The sequence below is a fragment of the Mercenaria mercenaria genome, chromosome 7 (genome assembly GCF_021730395.1).
Source record: "Mercenaria mercenaria strain notata chromosome 7, MADL_Memer_1, whole genome shotgun sequence".
In the NCBI taxonomy this organism is placed as follows: Eukaryota; Metazoa; Mollusca; class Bivalvia; order Venerida; family Veneridae; genus Mercenaria; species Mercenaria mercenaria.
The window spans coordinates 32,835,552-32,857,805 of NC_069367.1; the positions used below are offsets into that span (position 1 = coordinate 32,835,552).

The following is a 22,254-nucleotide window of genomic DNA, read 5'->3' on the forward strand; positions in this document are numbered from 1 at the left end:
TTTGAAATAATGCAGAAAAGTTAGATTCTTCTTGCACTTTTACTAATATCTAATTTTAATTTTCGCACACTTAATCCTTTTTCAGTGTCATATATTCTGTACATTCTATGCCAAAGTTGATGAGAATGAACATGTTGAAAAATTTCGCCAAAATGTGGGCGAGTAGCTTTAAACAAAAAGTAACAATTTAAAGATAGGCATGTATTTGTTGTATCGAATTCCTGCAGTTGTACATTTTCAAAACATTCAAATTGCATACTGGATTTCTTTGATAACACAAGGAGGTCTTAGAAACTTTTGATTTTTTTACCTGGTTCTTCTGAAATAAAAGGGCAGAATTGTTATTTTGCTTAATTATTCCATAGACACACATTCTTAAAGTCAAATGCAAAATATTGGCATAATTATTTCAAGCCCTTATTTGCCAAAAGTATAATATCAAATTTGGCTGTGATGAGTACAAGTTTGGCAAATTTTGTATGTCTTTGTTTGGATGCTCGATTGAAGAGCTGAAGGTCTTAGAAAAATATTATAACTTCAGAAAAGTAACTTAAGTGACACTACTATTATATTCTGATGGTCGCGTAACCCCATTTGTTTACCTAACCATGTCGAACCGCAACATCTGCGCACTGATAGTCGTGAGAAACTGATGACGTCATGCGAAGTTCGTAGCACGTGGTTACTTTTGAATTTCAGGATCATATTTTTTATATTTAATGCATTTATTTGACTTTAAAAATATGAGAAAAGTTCATAAAATAATACCTTGGAAAGTTTCACTGTCAGATCTATAACCTCAGTGTTATCTAAACACTTCAACATTTTTCAGTTATGCGTTTAAGTGTTTGCCATTTGCACGAACATGCGCAGTCAGCGACAATGATGTTGAGTATATATTATGAACTCATTCGTTTTTACTGTCTAAATTAGAATAGTTCATGGAATCATATTAGGCACGTCGGATCATTTGTGGTTGGAAAAAGGTATGTGCACCAAAATCATTTATTGTTGAATACATTTCGACATTGAAACATTGTAAATACAATTTAGTAGATTTAAACCAGGAATATGTGTATATTTACTCCAAAAGAATAAAGGAATAAGTATCATTCGTACCAAGACAGCAACACGTAAGAATACTATGCGGACATTAATTTATGAAACTTAGTGCACAAATAAATGAAAAATCACAGTCATTTCTGGTTGTTCTAGTAAAATTTGATACCATGCGTAACTATACTGCCCGCCGTTAATAACTGAAATACTGTTGAAAAACGGCGTTAAACTCAAAACGAATAAACAGAGACAGGTGAGTTTTTACTTTGTCCAACACTTTGGAATGTTTCATAATTAATTGCATTGGATTGTAAAAAGGAACAATTATCCAAGCCGCAGTTATTTTAAGCTCATTTTGTACCATATATTTCGTTTTTTCTCCATTACCTTTGCGATATGTAGCGTAAGTCGAATCAAATGTTACTCTGCAGTAACTTTACGATAATATTGAATTACTACTTCTGATACATGGCTCTGGCGGCCGTTTTCGCTGTGCTCTATGCTTCCGGGATTTCTACCCTAATTTTTTAATTTTGAAGATCTATTTTGATTCATCAAAATCATCATACTAAATATAGGATCTAGAATATCAACTTGCAAATTTTACTGTATGACATTCTATATAAAAACTAAAACGTGATTTTATTTTTGTCAATTTGGAGCAAGTAATTATGTTGGGTTTAGGTGTTAGAAAATCTTTATTTTATCCGGAAAAAAGGGAAAAAGCTACAGATATGGTGGGGGTGTATTTTATTTTTATGAATACTTTATGCGGATACGTGGTTGTAATTTATATAACGAGTCATATGCGACATACACCAAATGGTAAAGCCAACATTAAAGGAGACAGTCTGTTCCGTGAATGTTTCATAAAGTGATATGACAGTAGTGCTATGGAACTGGTCGATATGTTTGGTAGTTTAAACGTTGTGGATAAGGACGGTGATACCAGTCTTCATGTGGCAATTATATGCTGTATACGACTTAGCTCTCGCACTCTTCGACATTGATAGTGGCTGGTTGAATGTTCAAAACGATCTTCTTCAGACTCCTACTAACTGGTCAGATCGATTAAATACTAGCCTTGGTGTCTAAAGGAGCCGACACGACCACAGTGAAGACCCGCCTTGACAAATCGCGTGTAAGAGCAGTGACAGTAACTCAGTAGTTACGCATGTTCGTGTTTACATGTACACATTCCATATACACAAATTCAGAACATTAGATTTAAATATATAACGAGCTGCTAAACATATTAGCAATTTAAATAGTTCATTTTTTTTTTGCTTTCTATTAGTTTCTATAAAGATACAAACTCTGTCTATTCATGTTTTCAACTAAGAATTTCGAAACATAAACATAATGATTTTGTAAAACATAATATGACTATAGGTGAACATTAAAAGATAGCTGCACCATATTTGAATTGTATAAATGTAAAGAAGTAATAAAATTCTATAAATCAGAACAAATTTTCTTATAACTGCGAGATATTTAGATGCATGCTGTTATTTATCAAATTTGGCAATAAAACTTACAGACAAGTAATTGGTATCCCAATTGAACCAACTGCGTCCCACTCATTGCTGATATATTCTTGTACTGTTATGAAAGAGATTTCATGCTTAATTTATCCACTGAGACACAATTTGAAATATTGAAGCTTTTAATGGAACCTCAAGGTATCTTGATGAAATTTTAAATATGGACAACCAATATTTTTCAAAAATGGTGAAATATATTTACCAAAAAAATTTACCAAAAGCTTAACAAGGCTAATACTTCTTCTGATTTAGAAGCGTCATTTTTGGATTTAAATTTAACAATTGTAAATAATAATCTTGAAACGAAAATATATGACAAAAGAGACGATTTTAATTTTGAAATTGTCATCTTCCACCATCTTGATGGAGATGTCCCTCGAGCAACATCATACGGTGTCTATATTTCACAACTTAATTGTTTTGCAAGAGCTTGCTCAAAGACGGATGATTTTAATGACAGAAATCTTCATATCACCAAGAAATTGTTACAACAGGGTTACCGTTATCATAAGCTACGGACAGCTTTCAGTAAATTTTACTACAGATCGTAGGAATTGTTAGAAAAATACAATACGAACCTTGGACTTACACACCTGGAATACTATAATGTAGTTTATAAAATTCGGAAAATTAAACATTATTTTAATCAAATATTTGTAAAATGGGTTAAAAAGTTTATCAAAAGAGGATACGATGCAAAAATCGTGAAGCACAGTGCATGTTTAGTGATTGACCCCACTACAGTTAATTGCTACGCTTTTCTATTTGATGGTGCGATGACTGATAAAGTGTAAGACTCCATGATGCTTTTCTCCTAAATCCTACATACAACGGACGGAGGGAGTTGATTTTTGTCTTACAGTTTTCTTAATCGAGCCCTTACAAGTTAGGCTCTTGTTGCTCTGACTTCAGACAAGTTGTTAAGTACATTGGTGTAATTATATCTTAGATTTACCTTAATTTTATGATTTACTTTATTAATCTGTTCTTTTGCATTAATGTTAGAGTCTTTCTCAGCGGGGATTTATTTACATTGTGTTGTATAACTTGTTGAAAATAGGGTAAGTGCGAGGTTTGCATGCCATAAACGCTTTTAATCCCCCAGTTTCCTTTATATAGATTACTGACCGTTCCAAGGCGGTGCCTCTATTTCCAACTGTTTTTTGTCTGTCTTGTATTGTCTGTTGTCTATGTTTTCTTGTTGTTGTAAGTGTTTTTTCTCCTCCTCACTCCCCCTATTGTCCCCCTCTTTCCCCTTGCATTTACGCTACTTTTTGCATCCCTCCTCTTTTACTTTGAGTAAGTTTTCGTGGCTTCTCTTTCGTTTTGGCTGCCGGAATCCTAAGACGGTACACGATTGGCTTTTTTTTCAACTTGTGTGGGTGCGTTTGTATGCTTGTGAGTCTAAAACGGTGCCCTACTGTTTTCTTGTATCTTATTTGTTCGTTGTTCTAAGTCATTTAGTTGGGTGTGGTTGTGTGTTTGTTTTTGGTACATGAGTGTCTGAGCTATTGTTGTGGTGTGACTGTTATTAACGAACGTGGCGTTCCCTTTTTGTGTTCGTCCTTGTTCTGCTTTCCCCTTCAAATTCTCCGCCCCACCCCCATGTTACCCCTTTACCATTTTCTCCCCCTCTATCTATATTTGGCATTAATTTATATGTACTTATTAGATGCTTGAAGCAATCCGCCTGCACTGTTTTTCCATTACAGCTTCTTTTTGTTGTATGCCTACTTTGCAAATGCTTGGCTCTGGGGCTGTGATATTGGTGCTCTGTGCTTCCGAGAAATCTACTCTTACATATTATTTCAATTACAAAGATGGGAAAATTCTTACATAAAAATGTGTACTTAATCCTGGTGTCTCTTGCATTGAAGACAATGGACTTTTCGTTCAGGAAAACATAAAGCTAACACAATTATCTAAACAAGTAGACTTCTATTTGAGATTTCTTACAATTATCTTCATTTGGTTCTCTGATTCCAGAATGGCTTCAAATCACAGACAAGCAAGAGGCCCTCGGCATATAACATCCGACAGTCATACTAGACTTCAGCTAAATCATCAACTTGGGCAAATGATTGAAAGCATTCATCATGTGCGGCCGCACAATAACATAGAATTGGCTATTTCTGAGATGAATTATGAAATAGTCCGCCAATTCACATTTGCTACATATCCAAGAAAAGGAAAACCTGATATTAGACAGTTTTTCATCGCCGGATTTTATTATACCGGATACGAAGATGAAGTTGTTTGCTATTGCTGCAATTTAACTGGAAGTGGATGGGCCGAAAATGATATTCCGACAAAAATTCATTTCAAAATGTGTCCAGACTGTGATTTTTATTTAAGAAATTCAGAAGTCAACGTGCCATTTTTCGATTTGACGGGTGAGGAGAGGTCGTTAGCAATAACTGAAGGAAAAAGAAATTAATCCATCACTAATTATATCTATCTGTCCAATTTACCTTTGTTTCAACAGTCAATGTAACGGCTGCAGGCATGGAAAAAACATTGAGGGAACTGGAGCAGATGTACACGTTCATGCACAAAATATGTTTTGACAGTATGTGTGTATCTGGTTTGTTGTATTCCATGTTAATACAACTTTGAGGTTTTGTATTAATTATTTTGTAAACTAGAAACAAAGAGAAGGATAAACGTGCCAAATATGTTGAAATGAAAGCAATAGAATTACCTTGACTACCTTGCCTATTTACTGTGATGTTTGTGTATTTTAGATTTCTGAGAAGCGCAAAATTAATGCCTTTTCCTGCAATAAGATTATTTAAAAGAGCCACATTTAGCTTTTCCTGTTACTAAGAAACATCTTTTTCTGCACAGTTGATAAATTCAACTTTTACTTGAACAAGTTGAACATACTTTAGTATCTATATGAAATAATATATACCATTACAAATTTTACATGTCAAATTCCTGTGTTTAGTTCATACTGAAGAGGATGTGTAATCTGGTTCCTGGTTTCCTTCGTGATTACTTTTAATAAATATTGCAAATATTTCTGACCCTTTAATAACACATTTTCATATGACAGCTGAACCGTTCCGTATGTACGTAGAAAATGGCAAAACAGAGCTAGTGTAGTTCAGCTTACGAAAGACTGTAATCATTATTGATTGTAGACTTTACTGACATAATGCAGACGAATAACAAGTATGGGGTTTTAAGCTCTTTTGTTAAACTTAAGTATTTAACCTACGAACATCCTATGATTCTACTTCATATATCTGTATTTGTTTCTGTAATTACTGTATGGTTTATTACTTATATGTGCACTCTTTTTATTAGAGTTTTGCGTCTTAATTATTTTATTTCAATGATTTAACTCATATCGTAAGATTACAAATGACCATTCTCATGTATTCTTTAGAATATTTCACCAAGTAACTTTCTCAAATAAAGTTTTATATGTATTCAAATTAAAACTTGCGAAGATTAACGATATCAAGCTCACATATTTCTTAAAGCTCTTTCGTAAGATATACGAGGAAAAAGGTTTTTCGATAAGTAATTGTGTTAAATTTCTAGCGCTGTACGTCTGTCTGTTTGTCTGTACGTTCGTACTTCTGCTGCGACAAATCTGTCATAGTTTACTTACAATAAGTTAGTATTTGTTGAAAGTGTTTGTATTCGCTTAAAACTGTTTTCAATGTTTTTGTTTACTGCAAGTGAGCGTATCAATAAAATGTTATTACTTTCGACATATTTTTTCTACAGTCAGGAATTCTAAATTAAAGCTTGCTTGTTGATTTTAGCACTAGGGCTCGGACGGCCAGTTACAGCTTATGTGATCAGAAGTTGTTTGTCGTCCGACTTACAGTTTTACAAATATCATCTCATTCTTAACCAAATGTTTTGAAACTTCACCAGATTGTAACTTGGATGGTCAACTTAAATTCAATACCTGCAAAACTAACTCCAGTTGTTATGGCAACAGAACGTTGAAACGTGTTATTCTATGACACAATAATACCGTAGAATTTTGTATATAATACTCTAATAGGCCTTTATAAAATTTCACGTATTTGTTTTACATAATGAAAACTTTGAAATGTCCTGTCTGAAAGCAGAAAGTCAGAAAGATGTTTAACGCCTTTTTTCAACAGCATTTCAGTTATGTACCGGCGGGCAGTTAACATAATCAGTATTCCTCGATCCTATACCAGTACAAACTTGTTCTCCGCAAGTAACTGCCAACTTCCCAACATGAACAAGAGGTGTAAGACAAATGGCTTCAGACACAATGTCTTTTATCAAATCGTCACTGAGAACATACATCTCGCTAAGGGATCGGACTCACGACCCCGCAGTCAGTAGATCTTCTTACTAAGCTAAGCGGGCGGGCTATTTTCTGACTTCTATCAAAATGCGGTTAATACAGACAAAATAACCATTGACTTCTATGTCTTCTATATGAAATAAGATTCTACCCATCTACCCATGTGGGCACATGTGATGAAATAATACAAGAAGGGGCACTTGGGGTCTTCCTTTACCATTAAAGCTGGAAAGTTGTCATATGACCTATAAATTTATCGGTGCTACATTAAACCAAACAAATCAATTAGCAAAACGGATCGAAAAGGTAAATAAATCGGAAAAATAAAAGTCACATGTCGTTAAGAACAGACATAACAATTACAAAAAAAAATGCATTGGCAAATCTTTTTAAAAGGTAAACCAAGACTTTTATACAATAGTAAGTACATCATTATTTTGATATGTTTTCAGTATAAGATTTCCTTCCTAGCAATTATTATATATGCTTTACATAAAATTGATTAGGATTCATTTCATTAAATCTACGAAAATGAGTCTCAAAGTTCATAAATTAAATCCATTTTAACCACAAAATGGTATATAAAAGAAACGGACTATAAAACGTCACATGTAACATACACTTTATCACCGCCCTAAGTTATATGATCCCGTCTCATGATTAGATAAAGTAGTAGTATTTCATGTATACATGCTATTTCGCCGTCCTTGATAGTGTGATCGTATCAAAAATGTATGTGTTTAGCACCGTATGTAATCTGCACGTTTATGTGAAAAACAGGGAATAACGCAGTTCCGAATCCAGGATCAGCTTTTAGGTAGGTACGTTAAATTATTGACACTGCCGCTTTAAAACAATATAACTTTCTTTGTTCTAAACAAAACTACTTAATAAAGTAACGAAAACGCATGTTTGTACTGTACCTCTCTCCCTATGGATAAAACTAATGTTAAGTATCTGTTCCGTTTGAGTAACGAGAATCATTCATATTTTGAACTACAAACATAAACAACATTCCATAGTTAAAATATAGGTCATCTATCTAAATATAGAATGAACAAAACACGTCATTTCCCTAATAATTTTAAACACGCATTCGTAAGACTTGCTCCTCTTAATAATGAATTTATGTATTACCTTCCTGTGGATATCTTTCTCTGGAATGGTATTATAACATAAGATTTGTATTTGGACTTTTATATAATTGAAAGGGCCTTTTAAGAAATGACTATTAAAACGTGCTACAGACTATGATGATGATTTACAATCATTACCTGTCATGTACAAACTTGATCGACCCAAGTCTAATATTTTGCTTGGTTGCATTATTTGTACTCAGTGAAAACATTATCTCATGCCTCATAGGATCTTTGTTTCTGTAAAACTGTGGAGTGGGGTGTTAAGAGGTGTTGCGCATATAATTACCTGTCATGAACAGAAATAATGAAACTGAGTCTGTTGATAATTTGCTTGCCTGCATTTTATGCTTTTTAAGTATCTTCATATACGTATGTCTAGAAAGCTGTTCGTTCGAACACAGAAAATTAAATGAATACTCAGCAAAATTACTCACGCCTCCGTCGGTATTTTGGTCAATATCTTTCATATTACTTAAGTGCATTTATGAACTGTTTACACCTGTAGAAAAATATATTATTAAATTCAAATTTAAAGTTCAAGAAATTGTGTTATGTTATAATATCATTTTTTTTCGGTTAAAGGCCTTAACCTAAATTTAAAATGTTTCAAAATGATATAAATAAATGTCTAAAACTTACAATTTAGCGATTGGTAAGATGTCGTGAAATGGATAAAATAAAACGATAGCATTGAATAAGTCCAGTGTGTTGCAAATTCAGCATGTTATTATCTGCATGTTTCGTTAAAGATACTGGAAATTGACAAAACATGCCTGAAAAAAAAAGAGAACAAAATATTGAACTATCGAGAAGGTGTGTGCAATTTTGTTCTGTATTTTAGAATTATTACATACTCGTTTCTATTCCCCGTTAAGTTACACTGGTACCGGAAACGTCAATATTTTTCCATACACTGGCGCCTGAATTTCATATCGGGTGCGTGACGTAATTCAGTGTATGTTGTTGCACTATTTTTTTTCTATTTAGTTCAGTATTGTCAATCCTATTCAGGCTGTTGAACATATTTATGATATTTACACAATATTTATACGTGTAGATGCGTATGTAATAAAAAGGTTATTATCTTCGTATCGGGAAATATGCACTCGTTCTTCAGCGGAAGAATATTGCGCTCCTAAAGTCGCGCAATATTTCCGCTGAAGAACTCGTGCATATTTCCCGATACAAAGCAAATAACTTATAAATATAACACTTATCTACTATTATTATAAACTCAGTAAGACTTTGAGTGAGGAAAAACATTTTACATGAAGCCTGGTCACCTACCAACAATGTTTAAAGACGATCCGCCTGTGTAAGCATATTTTACATTAAGTCACATAGGGATAGCTTTGTTTAGAACAAAATCTATTCATCTACTCTGTAAGTACATGAAAATAATAGAATTTGTTGCTAGAAGTCAGCTGCCAGGTTTGTTCAAACAAAGTCTCGTGGTCAAATTTTGACACAACAAAAGTTTATTCCTCACCTCTATAAGTACATAAAATTAATAAAAATTATTTGCTAGTGACCAGCTGTCAGGATTGTTCAAACAAAAAATCCATGGTCCAATATCACACACCAAAATTTTTTCAGCTCCCCTATAAGTACATGAAATTAATAAAATCATTTTCTAGTGGTCTGCTGTCAGGTCTGTTCAAGCAAAATCCAATTGTCAAATTTTGACATACCACACCGTTAGCCTAGTTTTATTCAGAAACCTAAAATATAAAAAAACTAAAGTTTCTACAAATTGTGTTCAATGTAAGTGTCAGATGTGGTATGTATACAGATGTTGTTTCATAGAACTCATAAGAAATTCTTAAAAATGTCTTTTAGGAATGTACTTGGGTTCAGCTTAATTAGTTTAACATGTTTTGTATTTGTTGTTGACAAGGATACAAAATTGAAGCCGTAAAATGCGGTTTTATTTTCAAGGTTACATTTTGAGACATCATCAGGTGAGCGTACTTTTGTATATAACTACATACACGGAAACCTTTCAGAAATTAAAGTTTGGAATAACGTATTTTACATGTAACAGCATCAGTTTCTAACAATGTTTGTTAAATGTGAGTCTCTGTGGTCAAATATTTTACATACACAGGGGTCAGTGTTTCATTGACCTCATAAGGACGCAAATAACTTATAAATATAACACTTATCTACTATTATTATAAACTCAGTAAGACTTTGAGTGAGGAAAAACATTTTACATGAAGCCTGGTCACCTACCAACAATGTTTAAAGACGATCCGCCTGTGTAAGCATATTTTACATTAAGTCACATAGGGATAGCTTTGTTTAGAACAAAATCTATTCATCTACTCTGTAAGTACATGAAAATAATAGAATTTGTTGCTAGAAGTCAGCTGCCAGGTTTGTTCAAACAAAGTCTCGTGGTCAAATTTTGACACAACAAAAGTTTATTCCTCACCTCTATAAGTACATAAAATTAATAAAAATTATTTGCTAGTGACCAGCTGTCAGGATTGTTCAAACAAAAAATCCATGGTCCAATATCACACACCAAAATTTTTTCAGCTCCCCTATAAGTACATGAAATTAATAAAATCATTTCTAGTGGTCTGCTGTCAGGTCTGTTCAAGCAAAATCCAATTGTCAAATTTTGACATACCACACCGTTAGCCTAGTTTTATTCAGAAACCTAAAATATAAAAAAACTAAAGTTTCTACAAATTGTGTTCAATGTAAGTGTCAGATGTGGTATGTATACAGATGTTGTTTCATAGAACTCATAAGAAATTCTTAAAAATGTCTTTTAGGAATGTACTTGGGTTCAGCTTAATTAGTTTAACATGTTTTGTATTTGTTGTTGACAAGGATACAAAATTGAAGCCGTAAAATGCGGTTTTATTTTCAAGGTTACATTTTGAGACATCATCAGGTGAGCGTACTTTTGTATATAACTACATACACGGAAACCTTTCAGAAATTAAAGTTTGGAATAACGTATTTTTCATGTAACAGCATCAGTTTCTAACAATGTTTGTTAAATGTGAGTCTCTGTGGTCAAATATTTTACATACACAGGGGTCAGTGTTTCATTGACCTCATAAGGACTCTTAAATGTCTTTTGGATTTCATCTAAAGACTTTAATATTGAATTTTCGCTCGCTTTTCTCGTGCTTTCCTTAAAAGTTGCTAAAGGCAGGTCTCTTGATAAGTTTTTGGGCTCGGATACAACGTTGAAGGAGTAATACAAAATGTACCAAAAATATTACAAACGTTTTGACCAAGAAATCTTACTTATGGCAAATAATTGTAGTTTCACTCTTAGGTGAAAAATCATTTTATTATCATTGGCCAGAAATATCATCCTTACATGGACGTCGGTCGAATGCGTGTCTAAAGGCAAGGAATTCCGCCATGTCTTACTGAGAAGTTGAGCCCACCATCTGATGAGAATGTTTGAAAACATATTAACTAGCCATGCAAGGGTGATCTATGAAATAAAGAAATACCAAGTTTGAATACTACTATCACTATGAAAAATATTTTAAACGCTTCACCTGATTTTAATTTTAATTGTTCGAATAATTTTGATTTTACAGTCGCTTAAATGCAGACAGACAGAGGGGAATAGTAAACAGGATCACAGCAGACGGAGAAACGACATGAGGCAAAAAAATGCTCCCTCTGGGTTGTTTCCAAACCTTTCATGTATTCGGTTTGTATATTGAACGTTTCTAATATCATAACGATTTTCTTTTTCATTGAAGTCACTGTAGAGGTTCGTTGTGTATGTGATGTTAACAATACTTCCGATTATTCTGCTTATAATTATGTTTAGATTCATGTTTGATTTTATTGATTTAGAGTCTAAATGGAGGGTCGGTACCTTACAAATATGCTGATTCAGCTGATATCAGTTTGATAATACTTCTAATCATTGCTGCAGTAGTAAGAATTGATAATATAAAAACGACAAAACAAGCTTGTAGTGACATTAAGCATCCTTACATATCGAGCATGAATTTGTCCGTATTTCAGAATTTTAGGCTTCAAAGCAATAATTTTTACTGCAAACAGGAAGTAAACCATCCATTTTTCTGTTTAAAGGATCACTGGAAATGTCGATATGTCAGCAACAACAATCAACCGCCATATGATTCTATCTATACCTTAGGTATTACATCGGCCTGATTTTTGAAATACAAGAATGTTCATGGTACACGGATTTGTTACAACTCGCTGAAGAAAGAAGGAAACCTCGGACATGGTCGAACGTAGAATAAAGAAAACAGGTATTTTCCTCCTTTTACAGAACATTTATTTATATTATTTAAAAGATAATGTAATTATTGAAAAACTCACAACAATATACAATGTGCTGCCTAATTTACGTTAACAAACGGAGTAAAGTTATGCCAACTACACTTGGTTTCATACTTTTCTACAAGCCAAAAACCTGTTTTTTACGAGCTCGCCCACTTAGCTCAATAGATCTCGGGGTCGCGAGTTCGATCCTCGGGCGAGGCGTATGTTATCCGTGACTATTTGATGAACGACATTGTGTCCTCCACCTCTGATTCATGTGGGGAAGTTGGCAGTTACTTGCGGAGAACAGGTTTGTACTGGTACAGAATCCAGGAACACTGGTTAGGTTAACTGCCCGCCGTTACATGACTGAAATATTGTTGAAGAAACGGCGTTAAACCCAAAACAAACAAACAAACTGTTTTACGTGATTAACAATTGGTGGTGTGAAAAGGGTATTGTATTAATTAATTCATGCTTTACAAGCACCCTGGTCACCTTAGTTGTCCATTCTGCATTGCTGATGTTGATAAAGCATAAAGAAAGTAGATTTTAACAGGTTTTGATTTTTTTTCAATAGTGTTTGGCCTATAGCTGATATTACTGGAACTTTATTAATTTTTCTTTGACAAAAACGTATACATATTTTTGACTTAACGTTGTGAAGCTGCATGATAAACAGGGGTACCCATCATTTTTATAATCAGGTATGAATTGTTTTAGCAAGTATATGAATACTGCCTTGGTACGTATCAACTTATCAAAGTGAAGTATAAAACTGTTTTCTTTGAAATATTTACATAGTTTTCACAACTCTAGATAGTACATACTTTGCATATTAAGTTTCTTTTTGTCGAAATATTTCACTAGTTCTGTGGAACAATGTCTGCTTTAATAACATTATTGTCAGAAATGTTCACAGTTAACACGGTCAGCTTGAAAAATAAACTTTTTTTAAGATCTTAAATTTGCAGTAAAAAGACATTAAGAAATTTTAGTATAATGACATGCATGCTGCATATTGCTATAGTAATTTTAAATGAACAGGCATGATATTACTCTTTGTACTTTTTCGGGAAAGTGTTCAATTAACACACTGCATTAACTTGTCACGGCAAGAAAAAGAAAGGCCACAAAAAGTGATTTAACTTGCTGAAGTTATATTCTATTTAGAACATTTATCCTATTTAATAGGAATTGTATCACGCAGCTTGGTGCACTTATATTTCATATCGTGAGAGTCAGTACTTATTACAGTTATTTGATTTCTAACAGTGTACTTTCGTTCGGGTCTACATGCTAGTAAAATAAAATTTGACCAGATCTAAATGGAAATTGATTATTGTGCCACAATTTACATTTTTAGACGCCCTTAAGTCGTTTTTACCAGACACACAACTACCCCAGTTCGTAGAAAAAATGGGAAAGCTTCATGCAGTTTATAAGGCTATGATATTCATTTATTTTACAGATATTGAGCCAGCTGTATGTATTTAGTATGCCGGTTAGTGACTGTTAAATATTTCCTTGTATAGAAGATGTTCAAAGAGTTAATCTTTACTTATCATTTTGCATGCTGGCGAAGGACTTTAAAAGACTTACAATTAAGGATAGAATTCTCGGAAGCACAGAGCACTGCAAACACAGCCACAGCCAAACATAGCTAAATAGGCCCGCAACAAATCGAAACTGTAGTAGACAGGTATTGCAGAGGGATTGCTTCAAAAAATAAATGTAAGGATCAAATAAATGGAGGCACAAGTCGGGGTAAGGGGATGTTGGGGAAAGGGAAAAGCATAGATGAAAGACTTAAGGCATTAATATTCAATTAGATAAGTGCCGTGCAGCGACTGTTAATTGTCTCCCCGTATCTGGACTTGGTGTTTTTTCATATTTTCGTGATCTTTTGGGATCACTGCATACATTTAATTTCACTGTAATAAGACTCTGCTAGCTGTTAGTTTGAGTGAGAGGGGTGTTGTACATTTCATTACCTCTGATGATTGGACTCAGTCAAATTAAGTCTGCAATTGTTTTGAATGGATTCGTTCTACGCTTTAAAATGATGTTTTTACAGAACTGGGGTTAAACTTCTCGTCCTTCTCATTTTTTAATTAACAAAAGGTTACTTACAGCATATGACTTTATGACATACGCCGTGTGATGTTTTGTTTGTTTTCATATCCATTGCAAAGTAAGTATGTCGAGTAGATAAACCCTCAAGTCATATAAATCAATTTATCTGTATGGTATGTAGAGTTGTCTACCTTGCATGACTCTGATATTAATTTTATGATATTTGATGAGTTGCAATATGATCTACTGCTTTAAATAGAATAACAATTGCACTAAAACAATTAAACATTGTGTCTGTTTATAAATATTAGTATCAAACACCTGTCGTCAGAGAAGCTTGCAAAATTTATGACTCCGCATAGGAAAGGTTTTGTTATAAATATATTCCAAGATAAGTATTTTAACATATTCATTTATATATAGACACGAAAGACTCTACAATGAAACTTTTACCAAGACCATAGATAGATATAGATATATATAATCATTCAAACATCTGTTCTCTTTTATAGATTTGAACCCTGGATTCTGAGCAAATACTACCAATGCTGATGGTTGAATGTTTTGTTGTCTGGACCATCCCGCTGTTGGTAATTCCGTGATGACAATCGGTAATATCCGTTCAACTACGTGTTCTACATAATTTAATACAGTTTCGTCATTCTCCGTTTTTACGAAAAGCAATCTTCTCGTTGGTCTACGTATTTGTCCGAGGAATGCCGAAAAAGCAATGCAATAGAAATTGTCAATTGTCGTTACTTAAAAGGTTTTTTTCGGTACAAATAAACTTGCAGTTGTCTTAAGTAAAAATATTTTAGCCTCTTAATTGCAGGAATTTAATAACAATACATGCTTAGATTCCAGACATTAACAAGGTTACTTTCGGTGCCATAAGTATTAACCATGCTAAATATAGGTTAAAATATTACTCATTTTACTCATTTTATATAGAATTATCGTTCTTATGACATTGTTTAAAGGAAAATGAATTATTTCACATCTTAACACTTGCAACATATTGGCCAAGTACTGTCTTCACAGCTATTTTTCAATGCCGGACTAAAATTCCGATCAGGGTTTAAAGCTGTCAGACTCATCTTTTCATGCCATACACTAACAGTGATACTCTACAACTTCATTGTAGATGGGAATGTTTTTTGGGTTTTTTTTAGACTCCGACCCGTATTAATTACTGTTTCGACCGTGAATTCTGCTTTGCAATATCAGCGATGACAATTTGCATGAACTTACATTTTACACCTACAGACATATTCAAATATATCATCGCAATAACTATGTTGGGAAAATGTGACTGCAACAATCTATTCGATTGTGATGTGATGTAATGTGTCTTAGTTAGGTCAGATTTTAAATGTTGATAAATACAGGCTCTGTCTAATGATTTAAAAGGTAGATAAAAATGTAACTTGCACTTTTCGATAGTTCTTCATCTTACTGTAGTTTTTAGTTACTTAAAAGCATTCACTATCTTTACATGATATGAAATATGTAATCAGCATAAGGATTCTATGGTATGATATAAATAGATCTAAATGTTTTATAAAATCTTAAGATAAATGGAATCATGTACCTTACTACAAGTAAGAACAAATATACAATAAAAAGACACAAACACTAGATGGCATCCTCAAGTGGTTCTTGCACAGTGTACAAAATGAATTGTAATTGGCATTCATAATTGGTGTTCTGAAATGCAGAGGTATGTAGCATACTATGCAGCCTAATTTTAAAGACGATTGCCTCAAACATTAGGATATGTTGCTTATGATTACTTAAGGCCTTTTTTATAATAATAAAAATACTAAATACTTGTTTAACAGTGATACTTTGCCATTTTTCCAAGACACAAACATATGTGTATTTATGTTTTTTTTTATATTTAATCACCCAGACAATCAAAAAAATCAGAGAGTAGCTGTTTTACCATGTTAACCGATAATTTATTTTTGCTAGAATAGTGTCATTTGTAAAGTCGCGAAAATATGTGTCAAGAGTTAGACCAATACTCTTTTCACTACATGAAATATGTAGGTCGGATTAGCAAAAAAAAAAGAAGAAAATTGCGTGCTTGCGTTACTTATATTGCCAAAAGAAGAAAAATCGATATGTTTAAATCAAGCCTAATGTCAGTAAATATAAAAAAACATCGATTCTGCAATAACGAAATTGATTTCAATTTTTCATCAATTATTCCGACTGTTTATCCCTTTAAACCCAATATTATCCAAGGTAACGAGAATTTTAAAATCAAGGGGCCGGCAGAATGATTTAATGAAAAATGTGAAAATTTACTTTCATAAACAAAGCAATTTCGCTTACATTCAAATTCTTATTGATTACGTTTCTATAATGTTATTCATATGCAAAATAAACATGTAAGCAGGGTATGAAATACATCTCGCAGCAATATTCTAAAATTAAGAAGTTCTTTCAACGGTATACACTGGTATGAACAAACTTTGACAGAAAGTCCTAAACCTTTTTTACTATTTACTAAGAAAATTAAATTTCAGTAATTGCAATGAGAAAAAAGTAAATTGCCTTCCTTTGGATTCTCGTTTAACAGCACATACATGTGAATGCATTAATACAATACATTAGGTCAAACTTCAAATGGCAAATGTAATATATTTCAGTAAATTACAAAAACTTTCCAATTACCATTACAAGGGGAATCCAAATGCATTATTTGCATACCTATAATTACGAATTTCAAGTAGCACATAAGACATCTAGATAATTCTACACTTTTATCAATTTCATTCTAGCTTATGACTCTTATTAATAGCACCTGATATGATCTTGTATAAAAATAAATGGGTTTTTTGAGCTATAAAAAGAACAGTTTATTTATATCTTTATGTTCAAAACACTACTAGACAACGAACATGCAATTGACATGCTGTTAGTTCTACGCAGACAATTATGCTTACGGTATACAGGGAGTGAAACAAATTAAAATATTATTTCTAAATACATTACAGTTTGAGCAGTGAAGGAAATAATTAAAGTAATTAAAAGGTAAACTGTTAATTAATAATATAATTTCATATAGTAACATTTCATATGTTTCGGTCTCAGTCTCATGATGATTTATGTGATTTATATGATTGAGTTAATAATTATTTTATTAGATAGTTTGTATATATAATATTCAACATATTACATAGGAAAAGACAATTTTTCAGCTAATTTGAAACTTAAAATTCAAATACAGGTGTTTTATTTAGATTAATATCTGTTGAGAGGTAATGTGAGTTTTAAATTACATTCCTGTCAGTATCTATATGTGTGTTTTTAACATGAACATGTATGTCTGGAATAAATGGAATGACGCTGGTGTCATAAAACCTGCCCTAACGTACTTTGGATCCGAGTTAATAAAATTGTAATGTTTACTTAACAGAACTTATTTCGCATAAAATAACACCAACACCTATCTGTATACAGCATATTCAGAAAAAAAGAAAAAGTGTCTGTTTAAACAAGTTTTGTTTGTTTTGGTTTTAACGCCGTTTTTTGACAGTACTTCAGTCATATAACGCCGGGAAGTTAACCTAACTTGTGTTCCTGGACTCTGTACCTGTTGCAAGTTACTGCCATCTTCCCCACATTAAACAGAGTTTGAGGACTAATGATTTCAGACACAGTGTCGTTTATTAAATATGTCCCATGAAATTATTTCGCTATATAGTTAAAAAGACTAAACACTTTTTTCCCTTTCAGATTGAAAATGGACAAGGAAATAATAGTCTGTGATACGAGTGTAAAATTGATTTTGTTACTATTTACGCTATCTGTGTTGCTCGGTGTCGTCATTATTGCAACTGAAATATCATCGCAGACTCAACGTCAGAACGACTTACTGGAGGAAGAACACACGCCGAGTACATTACATGATCAGGTGGGTATTGCCCAAAAACAGTGTGCTCCCGTTTGCTCCATAAAGTTATAGGCCTAACCCAATTCATTTTATTGGATTTTTATTCTCTCAATTGTTTCCGTTCATGGTAAGTCAAGTTAAAGTAAAAAGTATGAAAATTCTAGTTCAACAAAAAAAAAGTATTTGATATTATTTTGAAAATTGTTGACAGTTCATGTCCCGAATGTACTTTCTACCGAAAACATTCTAATGATTAAGTTAAACTGAAAACAAAAGAAGTAAATATATTTAATTATATTTTGACGTATCATTTCATGTTTTCAAGTATCAAGAAATGACAAATTACAGTCATATCCCTGCAGCAAAAATAAATGAACTTCCAAGTGAAAAGGTACCACAGGGTAAGTCTCTTTTTAGAAGAAATAGAATTAGGCTGGGTTTTTGGTGTTAAACTAATTCCAACATAAGCTTTTTGACGTGTAATAAGGAATATATGAGGATGTGAAACACAGAAAAAAGTCCTAAAATATCACGTTACATTACTTAGATATGGCATCATGAATTCTGACGCCTAATACATAATGTAACCGTTACTGTGTACTATATGCTGAATTGTTGTACTACTGGTACAATACAACATAAATTTTTTCTTAGAATATCAGGAAAAAAGTATCTAATTCAAAAGATTTCTTGCAAGTACTTCTACTTAGTATTTTACCATCTTTCTCAAAAAGCTTTGTGGTGTCAAAATTCAGAACAGAGGTTTCAAAATTCAAAACACAAAATTTCTAACCCAAATTTATAGTAAACCTATTTTTAAATAAACTCTTTGGCATTGGTGTTAAAAGGAGTTGAACACTAAACAAGTGTATCTGAAAGTCAGACACAAGAGAAAAAACATGCTAAACAAAAATGTATGTAGATGGGTGGGGGTCTTTGATAGCATCAAAATTTGCTCGAAATTCATAAACAGCTACTGTAACAGAAATTATTTATAAAAAGCTTCTTCTTGAACTGCTTTATTGTCTATTACACACATGTGAATAAAGAAATGATAGTAACATTTCATTTAATTGAGTTTTTAAAATGAATTTACTGGAGTATGGCTAGGATTTGTTTTGAGGACGTTTTCCGGTATTACATAAGTAACTAAAGATAATAAATCATAAATAAAACTTTAGGTTGGAATTTGTTTAAGGCTCTGACAATATTTCTAGAAATATAATCGGCCTGAATATCATACTTCAAACACCCGATGACAATTGTAATTAAATCATCATAATGCTATCTAAACTTTACAACTCTTCTTATTTCTTACTCAACACTGTTTGCTGTTATTATAAGGTTATACAATATTTGTATTGACTTTGCGATACATGTATGATAATTAACTGAATAAAGCAGACAAATGAATAAAGTGATGACCCGGAACACTTCGTATAAAAGAATAAATGCTTCCACGGGACACACGGACGGGTATTGCCATTACTTGCCAAAACATTGTGTTTTAAATGCTCCATAGAATGCAGTGTTTTGAAAGTATAAATTATATTAAAAATATTATAAAGAATGATGGTTTGTGCAAAATTAACCGATATAAACACAAATTGTGTTTTTTGCCGCTGACGGCTGTAAGGCTACGCCTCGCTGTGTTCCTTTATTTCTTCGTTTTATCCACGTTGTCCATATACTTTACTTTGTATTTAATATTTGTGTTTATGTAAGCCGAGTTAGCATCCATACATACACTGCTACATAACTACATTTCAAGGGGACATGACCTTTCGTATTTGTGTAGGCCTTAACCCGTATTTAAAACGTTATTACTAATTACACGACAGTAAAAGTAAAGAAAAGTGAATACGTAGTTGATAGTTGGTCTATATCAGCATCTATAATTGTGTTTTTGCCGCTGACGGCTATAAGGCTGTGCCTCACAGTGTTCCTTTATTTTTTCGTTTTATCCACGTAGTCAACATATTTTAATTTGTACATAATATTTTTGTATATGTAAGTCGTGTTAGCTATATAACTACATTTCAAGGGGATATGACTTGTCGTATTTGATGTGTTTTTGTAGGTCTTAATCCTTATTCAAAACGTTATTACTAATTAAACGGCGGTATAAGTAAACAAAGTGAATACGTAGTGGATAGTTAGTCTATATCAGCATTTATACATTCCTTGACTGAACCACAATTGATCAAACAAAGTTTTAGTGGACGTTATAACACACAAGGACATTTTAAGAAAGAAAGAAGTAGTACAATCATATTATATTTATTTTAGTTATTGCACAAATACGAATCATTGCTGACCCTCATAGTGTTTTATATGTCGTGATCAAATACATTCTAGTAAACTTAGTTAGAAAAGAAAATAATTTATTAGTTGTGGATACATGTATCTCACGTTTGCTTATTTTGGCATTTAGGAGCATCCCATCATCGCCGAAATAGAACAGTTAATATTGGGAAGGTGGAAACTTTGCTTATTCTTAGGTCATACTTGGCACATGCTACAAAATGGAAAGATGTTTTGGGAGATGTCAAACAAAATATCAGCCAGCTTCCTCCTGATGCAAAGAAACTGTACCGGACTACCAATAAAAAGCAGCTGCGAGATAGGATGTCGACACAACTTGAAAAATTGATAAATCAGCAAGCTGAAAAAATTGACGACTTAGATATACGGTAAGTTGCAATTAGGTTAACGCCTTTATGAACCGAGATAGTTCTTTTTCAAGTCTAGAATTGCACTTTCCACTACCTCTAATAAACAGACTCGATCAAAACATGTCTGCTATTATTTTGCTTGGTTGCATTATATGCTTCCAAAGGATCTTGTTGTATATTTTATTCCCCATTTAAGCGCTTTTAGAGTAAAGTTATATATATGCACCTACATTTTGTAAACTGGTAAGGTATTGGTCTCAAAGCTGATTTTTCAAAAATACTTAAGCATGTATGATATTTTACTGTTTGGATACATTTCCATTTTTACACCCAAATTATGTAAAATATCTTTTATTTCTTATAGTTCAGCAGTTCAAGATATCAAAATAATGGAAAGGATCCAGGTTAAGAGAATGCCCGCACAACCAAGGGAGCAAGAAGAGGTAATATTGCAGCTGATACGCAAACCAATATGGACGACAAAACTCAGAACTGTTATCAACACCGAAAGAAAAAAACGAACATCGGTCATTGATTTAATCCGCCAGAATCAATTTGGACAAAACTGAGACAGTTTATCGTCAGCAGGGACGAATCTTCAATTTTCATATTGCATTGTTATTTAGAATATAAATTAAACATTTTAAGAATCTTCTAGTTGTCCTTTTTATTTCAACTTGATATCCTAATTTATCAATATATATCAAGCAGAATGCATATGCAATGAATTCGGACCAGTTTTCAAAAACGTATAGTTCTTAAATGAAATAAATCGAAGTTTTGCTAACTTGTGTGGTATGTGTTGCGGCTTTAATAGTTAACCGACACTATATCCATATATCAACAAAGTGATGCAAGTTAACACATACAGTTAGGGCATAATGATATATAGCCTTTGTTTACCGAATATAGAATAAATACAAATTAAGCCTTGTAAAGGGAGACTATATAACAGTCTACAATAACTATAACGTGTAATAAAGTATGAAAGAAGATCCTTTTGAAGCATAGAACGCAACCAAGCAAACATGCAGGTAGACTCTCTTTGATCGAGCTGTTCATGAGTGGTAATGAAATATGCAGTTGAACACCTCTCACGACTTCTAGCCCCGACTGAGGTGGATATTTTAGTAAAATTGAATTGACTCCTTTATTCCAAACATACATTTACCAAATACATGTAAAAGTAAAATAAAAAAAAGCACAGGAGGCAAATGTGGTGAAGCAGTTGTTTATTATATACTCTCTAATTAAGCTACTCACATATATTGAT

General features: G+C 32.8%; 1 protein-coding gene across 4 annotated transcripts; it reads left to right on the forward strand.

The window, feature by feature from the left end:
* Nucleotides 1-7,577: 7,577 nt before the first annotated feature.
* On the forward strand, nucleotides 7,578-21,633 carry LOC123554576 (uncharacterized). 4 transcript variants are annotated; one of them, XM_053548031.1, is made up of 10 exons: nucleotides 7,578-7,723; nucleotides 11,621-11,736; nucleotides 12,129-12,313; nucleotides 13,912-14,060; nucleotides 14,915-15,013; nucleotides 17,408-17,444; nucleotides 18,150-18,327; nucleotides 18,632-18,707; nucleotides 20,741-20,999; nucleotides 21,346-21,633. In XM_053548031.1, exons 7-10 carry the CDS (start codon nucleotides 18,157-18,159, stop codon nucleotides 21,548-21,550), a joined length of 711 nt encoding a protein of 236 aa, XP_053404006.1. In that variant the 5' UTR covers nucleotides 7,578-7,723; nucleotides 11,621-11,736; nucleotides 12,129-12,313; nucleotides 13,912-14,060; nucleotides 14,915-15,013; nucleotides 17,408-17,444; nucleotides 18,150-18,156; the 3' UTR covers nucleotides 21,551-21,633. The 4 variants fall into 4 exon arrangements, with proteins under 4 accessions (XP_053404006.1, XP_053404010.1, XP_053404009.1 ...); XM_053548035.1 differs by having other exon boundaries at nucleotides 12,196-12,313; XM_053548032.1 differs by having other exon boundaries at nucleotides 7,690-7,727.
* The last annotated feature ends 621 nt before the right edge of the window (nucleotides 21,634-22,254 follow it).

Excerpts from the sequence above, each read along its gene's own strand:
- LOC123554576 (XM_053548031.1), top strand. The coding sequence starts at position 18,157 with ATGGACAAGGAAATAATAGTCTGTGATACGAGTGTAAAATTGATTTTG. Across the intron at positions 18,708-20,740 it reads AAGTGAAAAGGTACCACAGG|GAGCATCCCATCATCGCCGA; the intron begins GTAAGTCTCTTT and ends TTTGGCATTTAG. Across the intron at positions 21,000-21,345 it reads ATTGACGACTTAGATATACG|TTCAGCAGTTCAAGATATCA; the intron begins GTAAGTTGCAAT and ends TATTTCTTATAG.